This window comes from Euleptes europaea, chromosome 4, assembly GCF_029931775.1.
Source record: "Euleptes europaea isolate rEulEur1 chromosome 4, rEulEur1.hap1, whole genome shotgun sequence".
Lineage (NCBI taxonomy): Eukaryota > Metazoa > Chordata > Lepidosauria > Squamata > Sphaerodactylidae > Euleptes > Euleptes europaea.
In genome coordinates, this window is record NC_079315.1 from 6,837,966 (window position 1) to 6,863,714 (window position 25,749).

General features: G+C 50.3%; 1 protein-coding gene across 1 annotated transcript in view; it reads left to right on the top strand.

The window, feature by feature from the left end:
• Nucleotides 1-19,966, top strand: part of CFAP91 (cilia and flagella associated protein 91) — a 37,701-nt gene extending 17,735 nt beyond the window's left edge. The window contains exons 12-17 of the mRNA XM_056848363.1: nucleotides 2,213-2,284; nucleotides 3,502-3,648; nucleotides 4,167-4,388; nucleotides 5,978-6,126; nucleotides 17,657-17,748; nucleotides 19,725-19,966. Coding sequence (XP_056704341.1) covers nucleotides 2,213-2,284; nucleotides 3,502-3,648; nucleotides 4,167-4,388; nucleotides 5,978-6,126; nucleotides 17,657-17,748; nucleotides 19,725-19,966 — 924 coding nt within the window. The remainder of the gene's footprint in view (nucleotides 1-2,212; nucleotides 2,285-3,501; nucleotides 3,649-4,166; nucleotides 4,389-5,977; nucleotides 6,127-17,656; nucleotides 17,749-19,724) is intronic.
• The last annotated feature ends 5,783 nt before the right edge of the window (nucleotides 19,967-25,749 follow it).

Sequence of the window (25,749 nt, forward strand, 5' to 3'; positions counted from 1 at the left end):
TAGAGGGAGAACCAGAGACTTTGTGTGTGTAAAGTGTTACCCAAAGGACCTCTGTGGGAGGGTATGCACGCCCGAGCATTCCCCCACACATGAAGGACCTAGACCAGCGGTTCCCGAACTTTTCGGGCCACCACCCCCTCGGTTCCACAGACTCAACCCCAGCGCCCCCTACCCTAGCCTATAAAAAGCATTATTCAAAATAGGGGTTTGCATGACGCACTAAAGAAGATAACAATAAAATTTCAAAACAGTAACAATTGCCCAGCTATTCAAAATCAAATTAAAACTTTTTAGTTGAAATTTATTCAGCGAAACTGATGAACTTGATCCAATGATACCAGCTCTTCAAAGTCTGGAAAAGAATTCTGAGTTTCCACCAAATTTGCCAGCAAGGTGCCATAGCTTGAGCTATTGTAAATTAGTGAATAACACAGTCGACGGGGCCCACCTCTAGCGCCCCCTGCTGTTCCCTTGCCTCTTATATCCCCCCTAGGTGATCCCACTGCCCCCCAGGGGATGGTACTGCCCACTTTGGGAACCACTGACCTAGACAATGGTTCCAGCCCTGTTTCAATATGCCTCTGGAGGAGAATGAAAGAAGCAGAGTCTGATGCTTCAACAAAGGGTAACTTGATCTCTTTGTTACAACAACAAAGGAAGAAACAAAAGTAAAATGATCACTTCCTCATGCAGCAAAAGAAGACAGCGAGTCTCAGCAGACCGTTGATAAAATGCATTTGCTGTTTCTTCCTGGCGAGATCCCTTTGCAAGATCCTGTTACCCAGTTGTAGTTCTGAAATAATGTGTCCCTCTCACATGGCCAGTGCTACTGCTAGACTGGAGGCAGGACTGGCGAGGGTGGAGGCAAGGGTCTGTACTGCTTCCATTATCCTTTGGCTCAAATTAAATCTTATCCCTCAAGGACTGCCACCCCTGCTTCTACAGGATAGGTTCCAGTCAACATGGCTAAAGACAGTCCTTAATAAAATGGCCTGCCTGGGCCTTTCTCCACCTACTCTGTCAGCCATGGGCGTAGATCAAACATCAAGTTTCTTGAAGCAAAGGGTGGAAGACATTGAACACCAGACAGACCTTGGAAAATCATCACTTTTCCTAGCACCTGATAAATCAAGATGCTCGGTCTCACCTGCAGCTTATTTTTATCATCTTGAGTCTATTAATTATAGGAAGGCCTTTACATCCTTGCCAGATGCCCTACCATCAGCTGGGGAAATATAAGAAGATCCCTAGATCAGAGAGGTTATGTCCGTGTGGAACAGGGGTAATTGAAACCATCAAACATCCACTGATATGTTGCCCATTCTACCACGAAGTCAGATCAAAGCTTATTTTCCCCCTACTTGGAAAATTCCCTGATGAGTCGGTTGAGCTTTTGGCAAAGAAGCTCCTATTAGGAGAAGACCCTCAGCTTACGCTCCAAACTGCCAAGTTCTGCGCTGTTGCTATTAAAACATGCAGAACTTTGTTAGAGAATGATTGCTAGAATATTTTAAAATTTTATCAATTTTAATGTGATAATTTTAACCAGGGGTTGCTTGTATTGACCTCACACCTTTATATGTATGGGCAGTCTGTGATTCTGCGGTGCAAAACTATTGTGTCTGGAAATTGTGATGTGTTGGCACGTGATTGGTCAGTCGACTGTATTAATAAACTTGACTTGACACATGGCCAGTGAAAGTAAAACCGCCTGGGAGCAGAGAAAGGTGTGGAGTTGAAAGACTAGGAAGGAAGAAGGTTTGCATGGAAAAGGGACGGTCCCTAGCTGGGCTTAGAAGGCACATGAACACATGAAGCTGCCTTCTACTGAATCAGATCCCTGGTCCATCGAAGTCAGTATTGTCTGCTCAGACCAGCAGCGGCTCTCCAGGGTCTCAGGCAGAGGTCTTTCACATCACCTACCTGCCTGGTCCCTTTAACTGGAGATGCAGGGGATTGAACTTGGGACCTTTTGCATGCCAAGCAGATGCTCTACCACTGAGCCACAGCCCCTCTGAGCAGAGCTGGAGGCCATTGCATGAGCCTCACGAGACAGGGGGTCCGGTATACTTGGATGGAGTGGGCTGAATACGAACCCTACTTTGAGGCAACCAAGGAAATGTCTTGTGGGTCCGCCCTCCGTGCCTTTCCCTGTGTGCCTCCTGACAGAAATCAGTGGAAGACGAATTATTCTTCTCTTTTGTTTTGGCAGATAGAGGAAGAGAGAGAGCTTGCTGTGATCACCCTGCAGAGGTTAATCCGAGGCAGAGCTGTCCAGAACATGGTATCCTCTGTCTTTTTCCCTTTTGGTATCGAACGACCCATCGGCAAGGCTCTGTGTGGTCCTGGGTGGAATTCTGTTTCCCTCCCCACCATTGCAGAGTTTGGGTTAGCAGCAAGGCACTCCACACCATCCTACAAACTCGGTCCCAAGCTTAATTAGAGTGGCGCTGGGACTGTCAGGTTAATCTCAACCATCTTGCCAAACCGTGGCGTGCATAAACCATGGTTCTGAACCCAAGCCACATATTGGACATCCAGGCCAGCTTTAATTTTCCATCTGATCAGCGCTTCAGTCTCTTGATGCAATGGTTTTTGGAGGCCCTAATTAGGGTTTGTTCATTCAGATGTCAAGGTAAACCACAGTTAGGACAAACCATGGTTGGTTTTTTTGTGGTTTGTTAGGCATTTTGCAAACCATGGTTGATCAAACATCCGCTCAATCCATAGTTAATCTTTTTAAAGCATGTTTTGGCATGATATCTGAACTGAGTCATCATATACATATTTAATAGAGTTTTTTAAAAGGCCGTAGTGTAGAACATGCCCCAGCTGCTTTGTCTGTTTTGAGAACAACAGCTTTCAGATCAGGAGTCATAAGAACCTAAGAAAAGCCCTGCTGGATCAGACCAAGGCTCATCAAGTCCAGCAGTCTGTTCACACAGTGACCAACCAGGGGCCTCTGGGAAGCCCACAAACAAAGCCCTTCGTTGATCCTGGGTATGTTTAGCCTGAAGAGGAGAAGACTGAGAGGTGATATGATAACCATCTTCCAGTACTTGAAGGGCTGTCATATAGAGGAGGGTGCTGAGTTGTTTTCTATTGCCCCAGAAGGTCGGACCAGAACCAACGGCTTGAAATTAAATCAGAAGAGTTTCCGGCTAAACATTAGGAAGAATTTTCTAACAGTTAGAGCGGTTCCTCAGTGGAACAGGCTTCCTTGGGAGGTGGTGAGCTCTCCCTCCCTGGAGGTTTTTAAGCAGAGGCTAGATGGCCATCTGTCAGCAATGCTGATCCTGTGACCTTAGGCAGATCATGAGAGGGAGGGCATCTTGGCCATCTTCTGGACATGGAGTAGGGGTCACTGGGGGTGTGGGGGAGGGAGGTAGTTGTGAATTTCCTGCATTGTGCAGGGGGTTGGACGAGATGACCCTGGTGGTCCCCTTCCAACTCTATGATTCTATGATCAAAGCCTTGTGATTTCTTGACTCGAAACCAAAGATGTTTGAAGGGAAGGAGAAGCGCCTGGAGCTGATCCAGGAGCTGCGCACCACCCACGCCCTCCAGGAGGACAAGCAGCTCTTGAAGAAAGCCGAGAAGCAAGTGACGCTGGCCTTGCAGCGGCAGCGGGATTTGCACGAGCACAAGGTGCAGAGGGGTTGGGCCCGCCGTTCGCCCCGCTTCCCTCCTTTTCGAAGTCCTTCCCCTCCGCGTTCTTCACGTATGTGGAGCTGAGGGTGGACGAGGACTCGAGCTCTCCTCCGCCACAGGAACAAGCTCTGAAGTGGAAATCCCCCCTTCGAGGCTAGGGCGAGAAAGGGTGCTCAAATAAGATTACAAAGAGCAAAACTCATAATTACATAACACCTTGCCCACCTTAGGGGTCTTTGAGTTGATTCGTGATTCCTACTATTGTGTTGTTATATGATTATGAGTTTTGTTTTTTTGTAATCTTTGTAAAAGAGGTTTTTATCTCCATGTGGCTGTTTAAAGTAATGCCCCCCATAGGTAGTTTCAGGCAACTGCCACACAAACCCCTTAAATAATAATGCAGATAAATCCTTAGGCCCACACCAAGGTAGGGGCCTGAGACCCAGAGTACCATTCTAAGGAAGGTGGGTGGGTGACTTACCTAATCCAAGACATTCTTCTTCTTTGGTCCTCAGCTGTCCACGATGGAAAAGCATTTGGCTCGGGTGGAAGGGAGGGCCATCGCAAACCTGGTGGACTTCCTGTCCAAAGAGCTCATCCGGCTCCAGGAAGAGCGGCGGATCCACGCTTTCGCCATGCTGGCCGAAAGGCAGCGCAGGATGTGGGAAGCAGAGGAGAGCGGGCGTCGGCAAGTGGAAGAGAGGCGCCGGCGGGAGGAGGATGAGATCTTCAAACAGGCATGTGGAGGACAGGCGACCAGAAGGGGTGCATGATGTGCTGGTCACTGGCCAACTGAGCTTGCTCTCCGTAGCATCACAGGCAACGGAGCTAAATGGTGGGGTAGATCCATCCATCCTCTAAGTAGCCTTCCTCCACCTTAAGTTTCCTCTAATGGAAGAGCCATCTAAGACTCCTTGGTGAAAAGTGCCATCAAGGCATAGCTAACTTATTGGGACCTCAATAGGGTTTTCAAGGCAAGAGACGTGCAGAGGTGTTTCACCGTTCCCTGCCTCTGCGTAATAACCCTAGACTCCTTTGGTGGTCTCCCATCCAAGGGCTAACTAGGGCCAACCCTGCTTAGCTTCGGAGATCTGAGAAGATCAGGCCATCCTGGGCCGTCCTGGTCAGGGCAGAAGACTCCTTAGGCTGTAGGAACCCCTTTAAACTTGAGCCAAAATGAACGGTGGAGAATAACCGTTGAATAAATGAACGATTTAATCAATCAACTTTGCTCAGTGTAGAGATGGGATCGGGGCAGGATCCACCCCAGTGTCTGGTATTTGGCATGTTTCTGTCGGGGAAGGGGGAAGCAGGGAGCCAAACAGCCAGAATGCCAAGGGGCTGCCACCGTGAAGGTGACCCAGATCTGTCGTTCAGTAGAGGGGACATCCGCAGACACAGCACAGTATCAGGTTTTTGTTATACTTCCAAACTATGAAGTGAGGAAGTACAACAAAAATAGGCCCAGATGTAAATAGTTCTTTGACACGCCTCCATTAGCCACGTACACATCGGGGCTGCCCCCTTCAACATTCTTGAGTAAATTCAAACATGCAGGCAAGTGGCTGATCCTTTGGCTAAAAACCAAGAATTTCACACATGTTCTCAGCTAAACCCCCATACAAGTGAGCTCCGCAGACATAATCAGTGAGCTGTCACATGCACATGAACACATGAAGCTGCCTTCTACTGAATCAGACCCTTGGTCCATCAAAGTCAGCATTGTCTACTCAGACCTGCAGCGGCTCTCCAGGGTCTCAGGTAGGGGTCTTTCCCATCACCTCCTTGCCTAGTCCCTTTAACTGGAGATGCTGGGGATTGAACCCGGGACCTTCTGCATGCCAAGCAGATGCTCTACCCCTGAGCCACGGCCCCTCCCCAAAAAACCCCTGTAGGTTGTGTAGGTCCTTTAACATAATGTTCCTTTTCACCGGAACACACACATGAACACAGGAAGCTGCCTTCTACTGAATCAGGCCCTTGGTCCATCAAAGTCAGTGCTGTCTACTCAGACTGGCAGTGGCTCTCCAGGGTCTCAGGCAGAGGTCTTTCACATCACCTACTTGCCTAGTCCCTTTAACTGGAGATGCCGGGGATTGAACCTGGGACCTTCTGCATGCCAAGCAGATGCTCTTCCACTGAGCCACAGCCCCTCCCCTGTCCCCCCAAGAAAGCGGCAGGTGGGATGATGGATAATGTTTGGGTGGTGGGATGTTGGGTATACCCCCAATATGGTGTGGTGTCATTGTCTGGAGCCAGGCAACCGGCTGCAGCGCAGAAAGCTCATCCTAGGATTTGAGGCTAGGAAGACTTCCTCCCCCCCCAGGTTGTTAACATACACCAGAGGACGGTCGACTCCTACCTAGAAGATGTGATCTTGAACAGCATGGAGAGGACAGCTGACGAACAATCCAGAGAAGAGATTCAGAAAGTGGCCATGGAGATCAATGACGTCGCTTATGAAATGGAAAAACGGTAGGGGCTGTTCCAGCAACTTCACAGATCTATGGGCACGAAAGGGAGAAGAACACTAGAGTTCATCTTTATGGCCTTTGTCACAGAAGAGAAGGAAGGGGAGAAACTTCGGACTGATGAAGGGGGAAAAAGGTGCGCAGCTCCAGAGGTTGCCAGGTGTTTATATAACGAGTTATAGCCCATTCAAAAACATACAATGCAAAGGTGACAGTGTGCCGACCGATGTCCCATTTAGATACCTTTTCTTCAAACTGTGACCTTGTGATTGGTAGCTGTCAGCCAAATTGAAGAAATTATCCCATACAAAATACAAATAGTATGGAACAGTGAAGCCATGAATTCAAATAAGCATATGCAGTCTGGAAGGCAATTAATGTTTTTGAATTAGCTACACCTTGTTATATAAACACCGTACAACCTCTGGAGCTGTACACCTTTTTTCTTCTTCTTTGTACAATCACACCTATGGGTTCTCTGCCTTTGTAGAAACAGCTTTGGAATATTCTAGAGCTCTGCCCAGCATTCAAAATACTCTATCCCAAAAGAGAGCTTTGCTTTTCCATGCTTGACCTGAGGGGTCCCTCCTCATGCAGTTCCACCATGTTCAAAGAAGCTCTTTTCTCATCTTTCCCCTCAGGAATATTTTTCCTCAGCTTTATCCTTCCTTTCTGAGCAAGCCTCATGCAGGTCTCTTCTCACCGCCATGTTTGAAATAGCTATTCTCTCACCTTTCCCCTCAGGAATATTTTTCCTCAGCTTTATCCTTCCTGCATTGGGCAGGGGGTTGGACTAGATGACCCTGGTGGTCCCTTCCAACTCTATGATTCTATGAAGCCCCCTCCTCATGCAGGTCTCACCACCATGTTTGAAATAGCTCTTCTCTCACCTTTCCCCTCAGGAATATTTTTCCTCAGCTTTATCCTTCCTTTATGAGCAAGCCCCCTCCTCATGCAGGTCTTTTCTTGCCACCATGTTTGAAATAGCTCTTCTCTCACCTTTCCCCTCAGGAATATTTTTCCTCAGCTTTATCCTTCCTTTCTGAGCAAGCCCCCTCCTCATGCAGGTCTCTTCTTGCCACCATGTTTGAAATAGCTCTTCTCCCACCTTTCTCCTCAGGAATATTTTTCCTCGGCTTTAGCCTCCCTTTCCTATTCTTAGCCTAGACTTTCACCTCTGGATTCCAGATTTGTCCTTGCTTTATTCCCTCGGGTGATTTCTTCTACATATTTTAGATTATTGGACTTGAAGCCACAGACAGCTCCGCACGTGTAATGTCCTCACCACTTGCTCCTCAGGAATATTTCTTCTCCTCTCCGTTTTAGCCTCCTTTCCCCTAATTTTAATTTATGCTTTCATTTTTGTGTTAGAAGTAGGTGGACATTTGCCCTCCTTTCATTCCCTTAGAGAATTTCCTGCATTTAAACATCGCTGGGGAGGCAGGAGGCAGATCTGTAATTATATGCTTTACTGCTCTTTCTGGAGGGAACGTTTGCCTCAGTTTTTAGTCCATCCCTGCTTCCCCTCCCCCAATTTATAATTCGCTCTTTCATTTCTGTCCTAGAATGGGGTGGATATTTAAAGTCATTTATTCCCTTCAGAAACGTTTCCAGCTTAACAAAAATACTGAGAACTCAGGAAGCGGGCGGGAACTGCCTCTCTCGCCCCCATCTCGGCTCCAGCAGCCCTCCGTCGTGCCTCAGCGTGCGCAGTGTCGAGGCCTCGCTCTGCCTCCGCACCACCCTCCTGAAGCCGCTTCTCCATCTTGGACACACCACAGCCGCTTCCCGTCCTCTTGTCTCTTTGGCAAAACATTGTGGGCAAATTGCCGGCTTGGGGCTGGGCAGGTAGAAGCTGTGGGGCACAGACATGTATGAAGAAGGCACAGGCTCTTTGACGCAGAAGCCTGAAGCGACGAGCTCCCTTCGTCTCTGTTGCTCTGTGCCCTCCTTCTTTCCACTTTGCAAAAGAAGTGCTGTGCCCTGACAGCCATTTTGCCGTTGCTTTCCCTGTCAGGATGTCCTCCTTCTGTTGGTCTTTCCACCCCCTCCGGTGGCAGCCCAGATGCCTCTAGACACTTGAAAGGTTGAAACATGCGCCACTGGCCAGTGCTCGGAGCAAACCTTTTCAGGGCCACAAGTACCCAGGTGGGTAAAGAAGGTAATCAGCATGGTGGAGTGGTTAAGAGGGGCAGACTCTAATCTGGAGAACCGGGTTTAATTCCCCGCTCCTCCTCCACATGAGCTGTGGACTCTAATCTGGAGAACCAGGTTTGATTCTCCACTCCTCCACATGAGCGGCGGACTCCAATCTGGAGAACCAGGGTTGATTCCCCGCTCCTCCACATGAGCGGTGGACTCCAGTTTGTAGAACCAGGTTTGATTCCCCGCTCCTCCACATGAACGATGGACTCCAATCTGGAGAACTGGGTTGGTTTCCCCACTCCTCCACATGAAGCCTGCTGGGTGACCTTGGGCCAGTCACAGTTCTCTTAGAACTCTCTCAAACAACCTGCCTCACAAGGTGCCTGATGTGGGGAGGGGAGGGGAAGGAGTTTGTAATCCACTTCGAAACTTCTTTTGGTAGAGAAAAGCAGGGTATGAAAACTTACTCTTCATCTGAATGGCTTCTATGCAGTCCCACATTGGGACTGCGCAGGCGCAGGCCAGCCACGGAAAAGAACTGTCAGCTTCTAGCAAATTCCAAAAGAGTGCTCCCCCTCCCCTCGGGGCATGCAATCTCCCCATCCCCGAGTCACATGACCCAAGGAGGAGGGAGCACTCTTCCCTCCAGTTCTCTTTCTGCCGCCACGGAGAGAGAACGTGCTTAGCTTCGTTCCTAGCAATGGAGTCTAAGAAGATTCCTCCTTTTAAGAAATGCTCTTCTTGTGGGGCGAAGGTTGCTAAATCTGACCCTCACAAGGAGTGCATACTGTGTTTGGGAGAAGGCCACGTTTCCTCTTCCTGCAAGAGCTGTGGTAAACTCACAGCTAAAGCTCTGAGGGAACGTTCGACTCGCCTCATCTCCCACCTCTACAAGGTGTCCCTTCGTCCGCAAGAGGACCCATCTGACCCCACCGGTAAGGCGAACTCCTCCGATGGGGCCCCAGTCGGTAAACCTACCGGAGCTTCCACTTCGAGGAAGCCCTCCTCAGTTGTCCTTCGCCTGGCGAAGTTTATAGCTCCGGGCTCCCAAGATGGCCGCGGCCGCGGCTCGTCAAAGCGTGCTTCCCACTCGAGGTCCCCTAGGCACCGCCCGCCTTCCAGACGCCGAAGTCCCCTTTGGATCCTTCGAAGGGCGGTCGACGCCGCTCCTCCTCGAAGTCGCCGAGGTCTTCCCGTCGCCGACTATCGTTGACGCCGTATCGACCCCATCCTCAGCCTGAAGCGATTACGCGTTCTTCTGAGCCGGTCATCACTGTGGAGGACTCCCCTCCTCGTCCCCTGGCAACCCCCTCGGCTCCAGATCCGAGCAGGGCCCAGGAGGTCGCTACGGAGTTCAAGGAGCACCTCCTTCAACTTTATAAGGACGTGCCGCAAGTACCCTTGGATAGGGGAATTGCCCTGGAGTCGCAAGAGTCTCGAGATGGCGCTGCCCGCTCGCGCTCCGAAGGCGACAATCAGGAACCACCGAGTCCATCCGTTGGCCGGAGACGTTCCCCGAGCCGGGACCGTTCTGCCCGCCGGAGTGGATCCAGCCGCCGGAGTCGTTCCCGTCGGAGCTGTTCCCGTCGGAGCTGTTCCCGTCGGAGCTGTTCCCGTCGGAGCCGTTCGGCTCGCCGGAGTCGCTCCCCTAGTCGGAATCGCTCGATTCTCCGGAGTCGTTCTCCTTATCGGGGCCGTTTATCCCGTCGGAGTCGTTCGTCCCATCGCAGCCATCGAGGTCGCTCAGACCATAGGAGCCGCTCCAGTCATCGCAGTCGTTCCGCTCGTCGGAGCCGTTCTGGTCATCGGAGTCGTTCCGACCGTCGGGGTTTGTCTGGCCCTCGGAGTCGTTCGGCTCACCGGAGTCGTTCTGATCAGCGGAGCCTTAAGGTTCGGGATCACCTGACCAACAAGTCCTCTTCTGCTCGTCAGCGGAGTTGTTCGAATCGACGGAGTCCGTCGTACCGAAGCCGGCCCCATCATCATCGGTACACCACGCCCTTGATTGATTCGAGGTCGCCAGTCCTTCAACGGGCTCGTTCCTTGTCTAGGTCCCCTGCTTCCCCGGGAACCGACTATGACTCGGACTATGACCCTGATTACGATCCTTCACTTTTGCGTGATGGGGATGAGGATGATGACACCCGTACCTCCATACCTTCACCTGACGACTCTGTTGGGGACTCTAAACCCTTATCCCCTACAGGGGATGCTCGTCTCTATGCAGAGCAATTGATTCGCATGGCGAAGGCTCTCAAAATAGATATCAAACCAGAAGAGTCTGGCCCTATCGACGATGTAATGGATATATTACACAACCCTGATGTGGGTCCCGCAGTTTTCCCCATTCTAAAGACTCTCTTAGAGATTCTGCACGCCAACTGGGCTAAGCCAGCCTCAGTCCCTTCCTCCACCAAGCGCATAGAGAATCTGTACAAAATAAGGAAGGAAGGTGGGGAATTCCTTTATCAACATCCCCCCACCAACTCAATCATAGTAGAAGCCCTTCCTGGGAAGTTCAGATCTGGCTCCCACACCTCCCCAAAAGACCCAGAAGGTCGTAAGTTGGATACGTTGGCCAGGAAGGTTTACTCCTCCACTGCTGTCAGTGTCCGTATTTCGAATTTCATGGCCATGATGGCAAGATATCAGTTCGCCCTTTGGGACCGCATATCCCCCCAAATTGCTCTCCTCCCTGATGATCACCGCCCGTCTGCTCTTGCAGTTCAATCTGAAGGGATGTCTTTGGCGAGGCAACAGTTAGCTGCCGCCCGTCACGTGACGGACTCGTCAAGCAAAGCTATAGCCTCTGCTATAGTTATTAGGAGACACGCGTGGTTGCGCCAATCCGCACTGCCCCATGATACCAAGGCACGTATAGAGGACCTCCCATTCGAGGGGACGGTTCTCTTTAGTGACCAAACTGACACCTTCTTAGATCGCCTTAAAAAGAACAAAACTAACGCAAAATCCCTTGGTATCACTCGACAGCCCCCTGATAAGAGGCGATATTTTGGCCGCCCACCTTCTCAGACCTCCCGTCCATATAGATTCCAGGCCCCTCCTCATCAACCCTCCTTCCGCCGGGCCTTTCCTCGCCCGCAGCAGGACAAGAAGTTCCCTAACAGAAACAGATCACGTAGGGGTCAGAGGGGGTCTCCTGGTTCCTTCCCCAGGGCGAAGCAAACATGACTAGATGTTGGTGTCAATTTTCATGACCGGTTGTCAATGTTTTTCCCCGAGTGGTCGTTTATCACTACTGACGTTTGGGTTCTTAAAATAATAAAATATGGTTATTTTATTGAATTTGATACTCTTCCTCCTTTCCGACCCGTTGGTCGTTCCGTTTCTCCGGATTCTGAGCTCCTTTCTAAGGAGGTCCATACCCTACTCTCTAAGGGAGCTATTTCTGAGGTGCCTCCTTCAGACCTTAATCACGGATTCTACTCCCATTTTTTCTTAGTGGATAAGAAAGGTGGAGGGAAGCGCCCTATCCTGGATTTGCAAGACCTTAACATGTTTGTCAAGACCAGGAAGTTTCGTATGCTTACATTACCTGAGGTGCTCCCTTTTCTCGACGCCCACATGTGGTTCGCAGTGTTGGATCTGCGTGACGCATATTTTCACATAGCGATTCACGTCCACTGCCGTCGTTATTTACGTTTTTGGTACAATGAAAGGTGCTACCAATATAATGTGCTGCCGTTCGGTTTGTCAACCGCCCCTAGGACCTTCACTAAGTGTCTTGCCGTTGTGGTTGCACACCTTGCTCTCCAAGGTTGCGTTATATTCCCTTACCTCGATGACTGGTTAGTGGTAGCCCACTCACAATCCGAGTTGTCCACTCACATGGATTTGATTCTCTCAACGCTTCATAACTTAGGCCTACTGGTTAATTTTAACAAGTCCCACTTAACCCCTGCAAGGGCCCAAACGTTTATTGGGGCGTACCTGGATGCCCCTTTGGCTCGAGCTTTTCTTCCCCCATCCAGGGCATTTGCTATCAAGAAGCTGGTGAACAGCTTTGTTCGTCATAGGTTCCAAACTGCACACAGAATTCAAAAATTGTTGGGTCTTATGGCCTCTACCACGGCAGTGGTAGAGTTTGCTCGACTTAGGATGCGCCCACTACAAAACTGGTTCCTTAGAGCCTTTAGGATTAATGTGGATCCACAATATAAGCGTCTGTCCATCCCTAGATACGTTTTATCTTCCCTGCAATGGTGGACATCGGACGCCAATGTTCTGACGGGGGTCCCCTTCCTCAGGCAATCTCCAGACAGATTTCTTTTTTCTGACGCTTCCCTGGTGGGTTGGGGAGCTCACTGTGATCATCTCACCGCTCAGGGGAGGTGGTCTCCTTCAGAGTCTATGCTACACATTAACGTGCTTGAGCTTCGTGCCATCCGTCTCGCTCTGTCTTCGTTTGCAGGGTACCTGATGGGTCAACACGTTCAAATCACTACGGACAGCTCCACCGCTCTGTATTACCTAAACAAACAGGGCGGCACAAGGTCCGTTTCGCTCTGCAAAGAAGCCAGCGACATCTGGGAGTGGGCCAGCCGTCACGACGCTTCTCTCCTAGCAATTCACATTGCGGGCAAGAGCAATACACTAGCCGATGCTCTAAGTCGTTTTCCAAACCTATCGCACGAGATCGCTCTGAACAACGAGTGTTTGGAACATGTTTTTCATCAGTGGGGCCGTCCTCGAGTAGACCTCTTTGCCACACAATCCAATGCAGTATGCCCCAGGTTTTACTCCAGGACGGGGGTCAGCCCGGGTTCATTGGGGGATGCTTTCCAAATTCCGTGGAAGGGAACCCTCTTTTATCTGTTTCCCCTATTCCCTCTAGTTCAGAGGGTTATTGCCAAGATGATTCAAGACGGCACGGACGCCATTCTTGTAACCCCTTTCTGGCCCAGAAGGTCGTGGTTCGCAGTGCTCAAGTCACTTGCACGCGGACACTGCATAATTCTCCCGAAGGACCCCTCCCACTATCCTCCCAACCTGCAACTGGCTGCCTGGAGGATCCTGCCCCAGGCTTATGGTCAGATAGGGTAGCTAAAGTACTCCTCCATTCACTCAAAGCCTCCACTCGTCGTTCTTACGACTCCAAGTGGAAACGTTTCTCTGATTGGTCATTAGACAAGGGCATTTCCCCTATTACCTGCCCTTTAACTAGTATTTTTGATTATTTACTGTTCCTTAAAGATAAAGGCCTATCCAATTCATCTGTCAAAGTTCACTTGGCCGCAGTATCGGCTTTTCACCCAGAGATTGACTCCTTTTCAGTCTTCTCTCACCCCCTTTCCAAAAAGTTTTTGAAGGGTCTAAACCAGGGGTCCTCAAACTTTTTAAGCAGGGGGCCAGTTCACTGTCCCTCAAACACTGTTGGGGGCCGGACTATAGTTTGAAAAAAATATGAACAAATTCCTATTCACACTGCACATATTTTATTTGTAGTGCACAAAAAATAAGAGAAACAATGTAATATTTAAAATGAAGAATCATTTTAATCAACATAAACTTATAATATTTCAATGGGAAGTATGGGCCTGCTTTTGGATAATGAGATGGTCAATATCCGGTTCCATATTTGTCACTGCTAGTCATAGCAAGTGATACAAGTCCATTCTAACTAATAGCCATGAATACCCCTCTCCTCCATGAATATGTCCACTCCCCTCTTAAAGCCCTCCAAGCTGGCAGCCATCATCACATCCTGGGGCAGGGAGTTCCACCATTTAACTATGCGTTGTGCGAAAAAATACTTCCTTTTATCTGTTTTGAATCTTTGAATGTGGAATCTTTGAATGTGTTTTGAATCTTTGATGTGGAAGACCTCTGCCCAAGACCCTGGAGAGCCACCGCCAGCCTGAGTAGGCAGTACTGAGGGGGACCAGGGGCGCCACCCTGAAATCTCTGTAATCCTATAAAAGAGCAAAAATCCAGCAGTACCTGAGAGACCAACAGAATTTCTGGCAGGGAATGAGCTTTCGTGAGTTACAGCTCCCTTCTTCAGATACCAATCTCTGAAATCTCCGCAGAGGCTTAGCGGAGGAGTTTCGGCTGGGCGTGCTGAGGGTCCCAGGGCTAACCCCTGGCAGCATCTTTGGCTAAAAGGGCAGGGAGGAGGTGACAAGAAAGACCTCTGAGGCCTGAGACTCCAGAGAGCAGCTGCCAGTCTGAGTGGACGAGGCTGACTCTGACGGACCATCCCAGAGAAGGCGGCGTAACGCGACCCTCCGGCTTGCTCTACCCCTGCCCCAGGAGGGCAACCCCCAGGCCCAGCATGGCGGTCAGAGCGGTTATCCAAGGGGTCAGTCCAAGACACCAGCTGCCCCCCCCCCATCCTGCTTTCCCAGAAAGAAGGCAGGGAGTTCCTGAGGACCGCGAGAAGTCAGTTAACAACAAGCTGCTCATGGTGGCCCCTTTGCCCTGGCACCGATCCTGGAGTAGGAGGAGGGGGCGAGGTCGCTCTTTCTGGCACAAGGGGCCTGGGGCAGGACTGGCACAGAAAGGAGTTCCTTCAGATGCCTCCCATGGCATGGCATGGCATGGGACAAGCAGGAAGCGGGCACACAGGCTGCCCTCTGAGGTTCGCATCTGAAGATGGGTGTGAACTCAGACCAAGGGGAGGGGGTGAATTCCACCTCAGGATTCTGGGCAAGTCGGTCTCCCCCTGCAACTTCAGCTCCCTTTTCAGAAACCATATAACCAACCCTGCAAGGCAGTTGTGAAGGCACGCCAGGAAGCATCGTCAAAACACAGTCCGCATGCATGCGCACGAACACAACTCTCCCTCCCTCTCCTCAAAGATCCGAATGCTCCAGCCCACCCCACCTCCTCGCAAAACTGCTCCCTAGGCACGTTGAGGGCTGGAAACGGGAGTCTGAAAAGTGTTTCCCCCCCCCCAACAGGCCGAGAGGGGGAAAGCTCCGCAGGGCGAGGCCTTTCCTCACCTGAAAAGTGTTTTCCCCCCGGGGGGGGCGCTCGGCGGGCTTCGCGGGGCTCGGCAAGGACGAAGGCCTTGGGCGAGGTGCACTCCTGGAACCGGAGCCGGCCGGCCAGCAGTCACTAGAGGCCACCCTGCCGCTGGGGCCCGGCGTCCGGGCCATCGGGCAGAGCAGGTCGCGCTTGCTGGGGAAGGTGTGCAGGCAGGCGGCGGCAGCAGCGGCTCCCTCGCTGCAGGTGCGGCCATGCGCAGGAGCCCCGAGCCCAAGCGTGGCAGCTCCTGGCCCTGCCGCAGGCGGAAGCTGAAGCTCTTGTGCAGTGCACCCCAGCCCGCCCGGCCCTCTGCCGCCGTGCTCGCCCACGCCCAGCAGCAGCCGCCGCTGCCGGCATGCCCCAACCTGGCGCCGCAGCACCTGGCAAGCGCCCGCCTGCATCCCGCCCACCGGGAGTGGCGGCCCAGCAGCCCCGGGGCGGCACAGAGCAGGGGGGCGGCTGGACCTGCATCCTCGCGGCTTGTCTCTCTTCCCTCTTCCCTCCCGTGTGTAGGGAGCTGGGAGGAAGTGACCGGTGGTCACTTCCTCCCAGCATTACCTTGCGGCTGCACTCTTTTAAAGGGGCCGGGTTCAGGACCCTGACGTGCCGGATTCGGCAGCGGGCCGTAGTTTGAGGACCCCTGGTCTAAACAATCTATATCCACCCGCCGTCCCGCCGGTTCCCCAATGGAGCCTGTCCTTGGTGCTCTCCCGCCTTATGAACGCTCCTTTTGAGCCTTTGGCCACCTGTAATTTGGCGCTACTTTCTTTTAAAACAGCATTTTTGGTTGCTATCACCTCAGCTAGGAGGGTGAGTGATTTGTCGGCCCTTTCCCATTCCCCTCCGTACATTATCTTCCACCCTAACAGAGTAGTTCTGAGAACAAAGTTATCCTTTCTACCTAAGGTAGTTTCTGCCTTTCACCTTTCGCAGGACATTGTCCTTCCTGTTTTTTCCCCTAACCCGTCTTCGGATGCTGACAAGGCTCTTCATTCCCTTGATGTTAGGCGGGCTCTCTTGTTTTATATTGACCGTACCAAATCCTTTAGGGCTGCAGACAACCTCTTTGTCTGCTTTGGGGGAAAACATAAAGGACAGCGGGCCTCTCCTCAAACCATCTCTAGATGGATTACATGTACTATCAAGTTGGCCTACGACATTGCTCATCAGGAATGTCCTCCCATGATCAAGGCCCATTCTACCAGGGCGTATGCGGCTTCCATCGCCTTCTCGTCAAGAGTAGATATCCGGGACATCTGCAGAGCTGCTACCTGGTCCACTCCATCGACGTTCATGAAACACTATGCTGTGGATGTGGATTCAGCAAAGGATGCAGCAGTGGGACGTGCGGTACTGCAGTCCCTTTTTCGGTGATTGTCCCACACCCACCGTCCTGGTAAGCGAGCTCGCTACTCTCCCAATGTGGGACTGCATAGAAGCCATTCAGATGAAAAACAGAGTTTCACTTACCTGTAACTGTTGTTTATCTGATGGATCTTCTATGCAGTAACACATTCCCTCCCTCCTTCCCCGCTGTGGGACCCTTCTGCTAGTATGGTGGACGGTTCCGTGGCGGCAGGTTGGAGAACTGGAGGGAAGAGTGCTCCCTCCTCCTTGGGTCATGTGACTCGGGGGCAGGGAGATTGCATGCCCCGAGGGGAGGGGGAGCACTCTTTTGGAATTTGCTAGAAGCTGACAATTCTTTTCCGTGGCTGGCCTGCGCCTGCGCAGTCCCAATGTGTTACTGCATAGAAGATCCATCAGATGAACAACAGTTACAGGTAAGTGAAACTCTGTTTTTCTCCTCCTCCTTCACAAAGCAGTTTCCTTCTTCCTCATGCCCAAAATTTGGTTGCACAGCCCCCCATCCCCCTGTTGAAAGGTTGAAGGAGCTGGGTATGTTTAGCCTGGAAATGAGAAGACTGAGAGGGGATATGATAACCATCCTCAGGTACTTGAAGGGCTGTCATATAGAGGAGGGTCCCGAGTTGTTTTCTGTTGCCCAAGAAGGTCGGACCAGAACCAACGGCTTGAAATTAAATCAAAAGAGTTTCTGTCTAGACATTAGGAAGAACTTTGTAACAGTCAGAGCGGTTCCTCGGTGGAACAGGCTTCCTTGGGAGGTGGTGAGCTCTCCTTCCCTGGAGGTTTTTAAGAAGAGGCTAGATGGCCATCTGTCAGCAATGCTGATCCTGTGACCTTAGGCAGATCATGAGAGGGAGGGCATCTTGGCCATCTTCTGGGCATGGAGTAGGGGGTCACTGTGTGTGTGGGGGGGAGGCAGTTGTGAATTTCCTGCATTGTGCAGGGGGTTGGACTAGATGACCCTGGTGGTCCCTTCGAACTCCGTGATTCTATGATTCTAACAAAACCTCTCATGTTCCTGCTCTGCTTTGCAGCCAAACCCGCCTGCAGTCAGAGGAGATAGTGGCCGAACTGGTTTACCGCTTTCTAATCCCAGAAGTGCAGAAAATGGCCATCAAGGAGAAAGGTGAGGCATCCGGTTCGCCTCCCGAAACGTCTACGCTCTTTCCCCGGAACGCCTGGCTCCGCCATCCAGCCACCGGAGCGGGGGGGGGGGTTGTCCCTTGCGGCAAACCGGCGGCAAATGTTTGCCAGTTTGTCCTCATCCCCGGGACGTCTGTACGACGACAGACATCGTAACCACTTGCCGCACTCTCTCCACGGGAAGGCCCGGTGGGACTTTGCTCTGTCCGGTGCACCCCTGGCAGCCTTTGGAGCAGAGTCCTTTTCTGCGCCAACTGGGGGGATTATTTACGAGCTTGAAGATAAAGTCTAATGCCATTGACTGCTCTTCCTCGGGAAAGTGGTGGCTGACCCTCGCAAAGGTGTTACTGCTTTCCAGCTACAGCAGCCAGCCCCCTGGTTCTTCCACGTAAGTGCAAATGGGTGGACCTCCTCCTCTGGTACATCTGCCTTTGAGAGAGATTAACAAAGCAATCGTGGGATTCAGCAGCAAAGAGTTTGATTGGTTTACTGTTTTTTTGTTCTTCTTGGCGTGAGAGCCCGCGTGGTGTAGTGGTGAAGAGGGGTGGTTTGGAGCGGTGGAGTCTGATCCGGAGAACCGGGTTCGATTCCCCTCTCCTCCACGTGAGTGGCGGAGGCTAATCTGGGGAACTGGATTTGTTTCCCCGCTCCTACACATGCAGCTGGCTGGGTGACCTTGGGCTGGTCACAGCTCTCTCAGCCCCACCTACCTCACAGGTTGTCGGTTGTGGGGAGGGGAAGGGAAGGTGATGATAAGCTGGTTTGAGTCTTCCTTAAGTGGTGGAGAAAGTCGTCATAGAAAAATCAACTCTTCTTCTTCTTCTTCTATAAGGCTTGCGAGCCACACTGAGCCTATTTTTAAAAAAAGGAAATGTGGCATGTTTGTTCTAAAATAAGTAAGTGAAATCAACTTTGGCCCAAGAGACCTCAGGCTGCCCCTGTGGCTCTTCTCCAGACTACCCTTCAGAAGGGTGGAGGCCAGGCCAGGCCTAGCAGCCAACCACCAAGTCTCCTGGGTCCTGAGATGTCCTCACAGGGCCAAGTTACCAAGGCGTTCCTTCATTTAAACTCAGTAGCATAATGCCTTGGCGATAAACAATCACAGTATAAGTGCCTGCCGCATGGGAGATTGCTTCATCCCTGCCCCAAGCAGCAGAGAAGGAGAAATTGCGCTGAAATTGAGGGGGGGCAGTGAAGCTAGCAACCCCTCCCCCCCCCCGGTTTTCCCTCCAGGAGCATGTCTGGGTCCTGAGGGTGTACCTGGTTTTCACGGTGAGAGGGCTTAGCTGAGGGAGGTAGGGTTGCCAGGTCCCTCTACGCCACTGGTGGGAGATTTTGGGGGCAGAGCCTGAGGAGGGCAGGGTTTGGGGAGGGACTTCAATGCCATAGTCCAATTGCCAAAGCAGCCATTTTCTCCAGGGGAACTGATCTCTATCGGCTAGAGATAATTTGTAATAGTGGTAGATCTCCAGCCACCACCTGCAGGTTGGCAACCCTAGCTGGAGCTGGTGGGATCTGGAAAGGCAGCCAAGACCACTTCTATGGGGCAAAGGGTGGGGTGGGGAGAGGCATCCCAAAGAGGAGCAGAAATAGTAGCAGTAGGGTTGCCAGGCCCCTCTTAGCCACCGATGGGAGGTTTTTGGGGCGGAGCCTGAGGAGGGTGGGGTTTGGGGAGGGGAGGGACTTCAATGCCATAGAGTCCAATTGCCAAAGCAGCCATTTTCTCCAGGGGAACTGATCTCTATCGGCTGGAGAGCAGTTGTAATAGCAGGAGATCTTCAGCTAGTTCCTGGAGGTTGGCAACCCTAGAGGGAGGGTTGGCGCTTTGCTCTGGAAGTCCATGTCTGTCTCCTGGCGATTGACTGAGGGAACTACTGGGGTGGGGGGGGGGAAAGGGGCTGGGGCTTGGGAGCCATATTCCCACCACTGGCCCCTCAGTTCTCTCTCTCTCTCACCCAGTGAGGCAGGCGCAAAGGAAACACATCCACGCCGCCCATCAGATCATCCACGGGAGTACGCCAACAGCCATAAGGCCACTGCTTCCCAGAGAGGCAGCGAGCGAAGAGACTCTGGCCGAGGGGCCGAGCCCTCCCACCGCAGTCGGCCCTGGAGACATTCCGGGGGTGCCCGACCACCCACCTGCCACCACATCTGAGCTGCAATCGCCACACCGAGGAGAACACTGCGCACACGACCATTAACTGCCCCCGGACAGTGAGGAAGGCGGGGGCAGATGAGGTGCGCTACGGCAAAGTTTGCTTCCCACCCACCCTCCTTCCCGAGAGCCAGGCCCCATTTGCAAAAACACCGTCCGAGGCTCGAGATTGCACCGCTTGCTTTTCCTGAGGTGACCTTCGGACTGTGCGAGGAACCGGGGAATAGAAGGGACCCTCTCATAGACAGTGCATTCTTTGGTCTCGGAGAATGTGGCAGTGATTGAAGGGCAAGTGGAAAAGTGTCCTTTCTATCCCTCTGCTTCTCATGCAGACAGAGGGACACTCCTGCCATTGATGCACGGGAGGTTTTGCCTTGGATTCGCGCTCTCTCGACGCACGTTTTCCCCATCCGAATTCTCAGAACTCAACAATAAGCACCTGTGCAGAGTTCTGTGAATTCGGACGGGGAAAACGTGCATCAAGAGAGCCGCAAATCCAAGGCAAAAACCTCCCATGCGTCAATGGCCTTTATGAAAAGCCCGCGAGCCCGTTTGGCTACACCAACAGCCCGCAAAAAAGTTTCCACCCCATCCCTGCCGCTTCCTTCCTCACCTCCCAGACCAGCGCAAGAGAAAACATCTCCAGCCACTGCAAGGAAGCACTCCTAGGCCTGGTTTGTATGTTTTATTTTTTAAAATCCCACTGAAGAAGAGCGGCAGCGTGGGACAAACCCAGGTGCCGCAAGAAGGCTTGAAGCAAACCAGCTGTGAAAACACTCGGAAGTCAGGATGGGAAGCAGACGGTGCTGAGGGCCGGGAGCCCCCTCGCCGCGTACGAAGGCGCCACGCCCTTCCCAGCACCCTTTGGTTTGTGGCTCAAAAGATGCCGATCGCTTGTGTGCGTGCATGAAAAAATAAAAGGCCAACCGCTAGCAATGTGACAGGACTGGTTTCCGTCAGCGACAGGTTCTGGGACTTACGGAGCAGCCCACCCGCTGCTTGGGGACTCGTGCAGAGATTAAATGAGCCACCGTGGGGGGCGCTCTGGACAGGGTGGAGAGCCAGCGTGGTGTAGTGGTGAAGAGCGGTGGTTTGGAGCGGTGGACTCTGATCCAGAGAACCGGGTTTGATTCCCTGCTACTCCACGTGAGCGGCGGAGGCTAATCCGGGGAACTGGATTTGTTTCCCCCACTCCTCCACAGAAAGCCAGCTGGGTGACCTTGGGCCAGTCACAGCTCTCTGAGCTCCACCTACCTCACAGGGTGTCTGTTGTGGGGAGGGGAAGGATCCTGGTGCTGTTGTGGCGACTGCTGCCATAGAATTCCTTAAAAATCTGCACAGCCAATCAGATTGCCAATGGCCAATCAGAAGCCCCGCTGGGTGAAAGACCCACCCACTTTCGAAAAAGATTCGGTGGGCGCCAGAAAAGTTGTTGGGGAACCCTGCCCTACAGAAATGGACACTGCACTCGTCTACAGTTCTCTGTTTCAAGCAGCATCCCTTGGACTGCCGAGGCCCTGTGGGAGGGAGCTGCCCCCTTCCCCTTTTGCCTTGCGTGCTGCAGCAACACTGAACTCCCCCCCCTTCTTGGTGGAAAGAACAAGGGTAGCAGTTAATGAGGGGTGTGCGTAGAATCATAGAGCTGGAAGGGGCCATACAGGCCATTTAGTCCAACCCCCCCTGCTCAATGCGGGATCAGCCTAGAGCATCCCTGACAAGTGTTTGTCCAGCCACTGGTTAAAGACTGCCAGTGAGGGGGCGATCAACACCTCCCTAGGTAGTTGATTCCACTGTCGAACAACTCTTACTGTAAAAAAAAATTTTCCGTAATATCCAGCCTTTCCGCCCTCAATTTAAACCCATTATTGCGAGTCCTATCCTCTGCTGCCAACAGGACCAGCTCCCTGTCCTCCTCTAAGTGACGGCCCTTCAAATACTTCAAGAGAGCAATCATCTCCCTCCTCATCCTCCTCTTCTCCAGACGAAACATTCCCAAGTCCCTCAGCCTTTCCTTGTAGGACTTGGTCTCCAGGCCCCTGATCATCCTCATCGCTCTCCTCTGCACCCTCTCCATTCTGTCCACATCCTTTTTGAAGGGAGGCCTCGAGAACTGCACCTGACTCCAGGTACAGCCTAACCAATGCAGCATACAGTGGGACTATGACATCTTGCAATTTGGATGATATGCCTCTGTTGATGCACCCTAATATCACATTAGCCTTTTTTGTCGCTGCATCACACTAGCTGCTCATATTTAACTTACAGTCCACCCATACCCCAAGATCTTATTCACACACAGTGCTACCCAGAAGTGTATCCCCCATCCAGTATGCATGTCCCTCATTTTTGTTACCCAGATGTAAAACTCTGCACTTATCCTTGTTGAATTGCATCTTGTTCACATCCTCATGACTGCAAATAAATGAAAAGAAGCCTTTTTTTGCAATATATTTTTTTTTTATTGAAGCAGTAGTCACATGACCTGGCATTTAGCCTTTTAGGAGAGTAACAGAACGGCTCCGGCCAGTCATCTAGCCCCAAAAAAGAAATTTTGTTTTGTGTGAACAGCGATCACGTTTAATACATACATCATCCGGGACCAGGAAAAAACCCCAGCTCAGAGACAGGTAACATGCCAATTCGTTGGAAAAACAGCCTCCACAAGACGTGGTTATGACAAACTCTTCACAGCACCACCAAAATAAGGGGCTGAAGTAAACGAAGCACTTTAGAAAATGTCTCGGCACATCTAGCAGGTGAACCGCAAAAAGGGGGCGCCTTTATTAACGATCATGGCAAATTAGGAGTCCGCATCTCTCCACCAAACAAACGGTTTTTGGCGGAAGACGGATTAATATCACAGATTAATACAGGCTATTTTTAAAAACATGCTCTTTTCCTGCATTTTTCTAATAGCTGAAAGGTCCAATTTTGGGAGCAGGGTGGGCGCTTTTGAACAAAAGTGAACCGGAACAGTAGAAGGAAAAGACTTTTAAAGAACGTAGTGGACAGAAACGGCCACCGTCGTGAAATAAAGACCACACACTTCTGTATTTTAAATTTCATGTCCAGGCTAACCTACTTTTTATTTAATGCAAATTACAGTACCAGTTAACTATTTCCGAACCAAGTCACACGGAACAAAATGTATTTACAAAGGAGAAGAAGGGAGGAGATAAAAATAATAAAACATTAAGCATACTTTCCACAAAAAAGTTTATATTTAAAATGGAAAAAAAATCAGTCACAGAGGCATTCAAGTAGTAATAATGTTATACATGTTTTGCTTCTTCATTGAATCAAGACAGCTTTGAACAAGTGTATGCAATAGTTTGTATACAACCCACAGTCCATTATATATATTTTTTTTAGATTTCTGCTTTTAAGATGGAGGTGAAAACACTAATTGTGTGTACAGGCCCGAGTGCTATCAGCAACATAGTAACAAACGCAAATTTTACAGGCAAGCATATTATTTATATATATAAATTGTTACTTATATATATAAATTGTTCCCCCCCCCCCCGAAAAAAAACAAAGAACGAACAACACAAGGAAGGAAGATACGTATCTCGAGCTAACCTTCTAGGTACTTGCCTTAATATGCCTTTCCATTTTGCTTTTACTGCCTTAACGCAAAACGAAGAACAAAATTTGAAAAGTTCGATTAAAGCCCCAGTACAAAATATCGAGAATGATGCGTACGCTGAAAAGTAGGCCCTGGGCTGGATACTGAACTGTGCTTTTCATTAATGGATTTTGGCCTCCAGTGGATGAGATTTCTAATGCAGAAAAGTTCTTTGGGGAATATCTCTTACTAATCTAGGGACATTTCAAATGAACATTAATTACAGACATCCACCATTACTCGGTTAATAAAAGGAACTTTGTCCAAGCATTAGCTAGATTGATTTAGAGCAATCTATATTGAAAAAAATGTTAGTTATTTCCTCTTTTTGCTGAAGAAAGTTACTCTGGAGTTAAAATAACCAGCGTCTTGTCTGACATTTTCGTCAGGGACACAGAGAAAACTTAATGCCATTTCGGGGACATGCAGTGCAGACAAACAAGAAACCGAGAGGCCAGACGGGACTTCATTTGAAAGCAAGCCACAAAATTAAAATTCCGAGCGGACTGTCAGAAAACAAAATGCTACCACTGACCTCTGTGTCACCAGAAAAAGTGCAGCCTCTGCCTTACTGGAATGGACACAAGATGGTTACGTGTGCGCGAGGATGCACGCACACACACACATACACGCACCACCCTCCCGCCCCACCCCAAACAAAAGCCAGCAACCTTTGGTATGATAAAAAGTTCAGCATTTTGCCATTGAAGACACTCTCACGTGGAATACTAACAAGGTAGAACACACAAGTCAGCAAAGTTTTAAAAAGCAAGGCCTTTTGTGCTGGGCAGAAGAAATTAAGGTCAAGTTCCTTAAGAAAATAACAATTTGGGGGGAGTGGAGGGGGGAGGAAGAGTGGTAATTCTACAGTCTCCTCAATGCCACAGATTAATCCCTGGCAGAGATTTGTTATCTCTGCAAAGTATTGGGGAGGGTTGGATGTGTATGGATTATTCTACCCCCCCCCCCATTACAATCTCTTCTTTGCAAAATCCAATTTCGCCTCTATCGGAGGAACAGAGTCCAAAATGGAGGCGCCTTAAAACTGCTGTCTACGAGAACTCTTCAAGAATCTACTGGGGACAGACGAGCAAAATGTAAACCTGCCACTTCAATGCCAAGAGAGCAAATGCAAAATGAAGCCGGTCACCGTTATCGGGGTGGAGGGGTGGGAGAGAAGAGGAGAGGGGCAGACTTTTAAAAGACGAGGACAAAGCCATGGTTCAAAATGAAACGAGTCATGGATGCCGTTTTTTTTAACGATGCTACTGACCCTGGAACTGCTGAAAGAAGGGAAGCAAAGATATTTCCATGTGAGAGGCATTTGTTACGAGAAAGAAAGAAAGCAAAAAGGATGAACATCATGAAAATAAAATTCAAAACATCATGGAAGCAAAGGCACTCCAAACTATATAGATTATACTATACATCGCTAGAGTTATTGTTACAATAATACAGGCCGGTTATCTACTGTACAGAGTTAGAACTATATGGCTTTAAAAAGCTCGTCTACATTTTGTCTGATTATTAAAACAGAGTTAACTGCCCTGAATGGTAACTTTTTGCTCATTAACAACAGTTCCTGGGTCCACATATTTACATACAAAGCAATAAAACTCAATTATTATTTTTTAAAACAACTAATGTACAAACTTGAATTTGGTGAGGAGCTTTGTCAGTTTATTTACACACACAAAAATGGTATTGAAACACCTGGATCTAAATTTATATAAAACTGTTTTGCAGTCCCGCCATGATCCTCGAGAAAATAAAACCATCAGGATCCCAGTCTACACATACACACACAGAGACACACACAAAATAAAATTTTAAAAAAGAATTAAAGCTTTTAATTCTTCTCCCCTACTAGTTTTAAACTAAAAAGAGTAATGCACATTCTAAGACACCACTTTCTCGTCCTAAAACCAGCAGCCGTTGTTCTGAACCCAAGCCTGTTCTTCAAAAATGGACCCTCCTCTCTGCCGCTGCTCAGCTTCTTCACAGGCCTCCTGAGCTCCGATCATGAAGGCCATACAGTCAACATGGAAGATGTGCATGGACTCCTTTTCTCACAACAACCACCACTTTCTCCCTCTCATCTGCCGTAAGTTCTTCTGCAACCAAACATGGAACAGCTGAAGAACATGCTTCCATACTCATATTCACGGCTCTTGAAGTGGTTTGAGATGAACAGGTAAGTA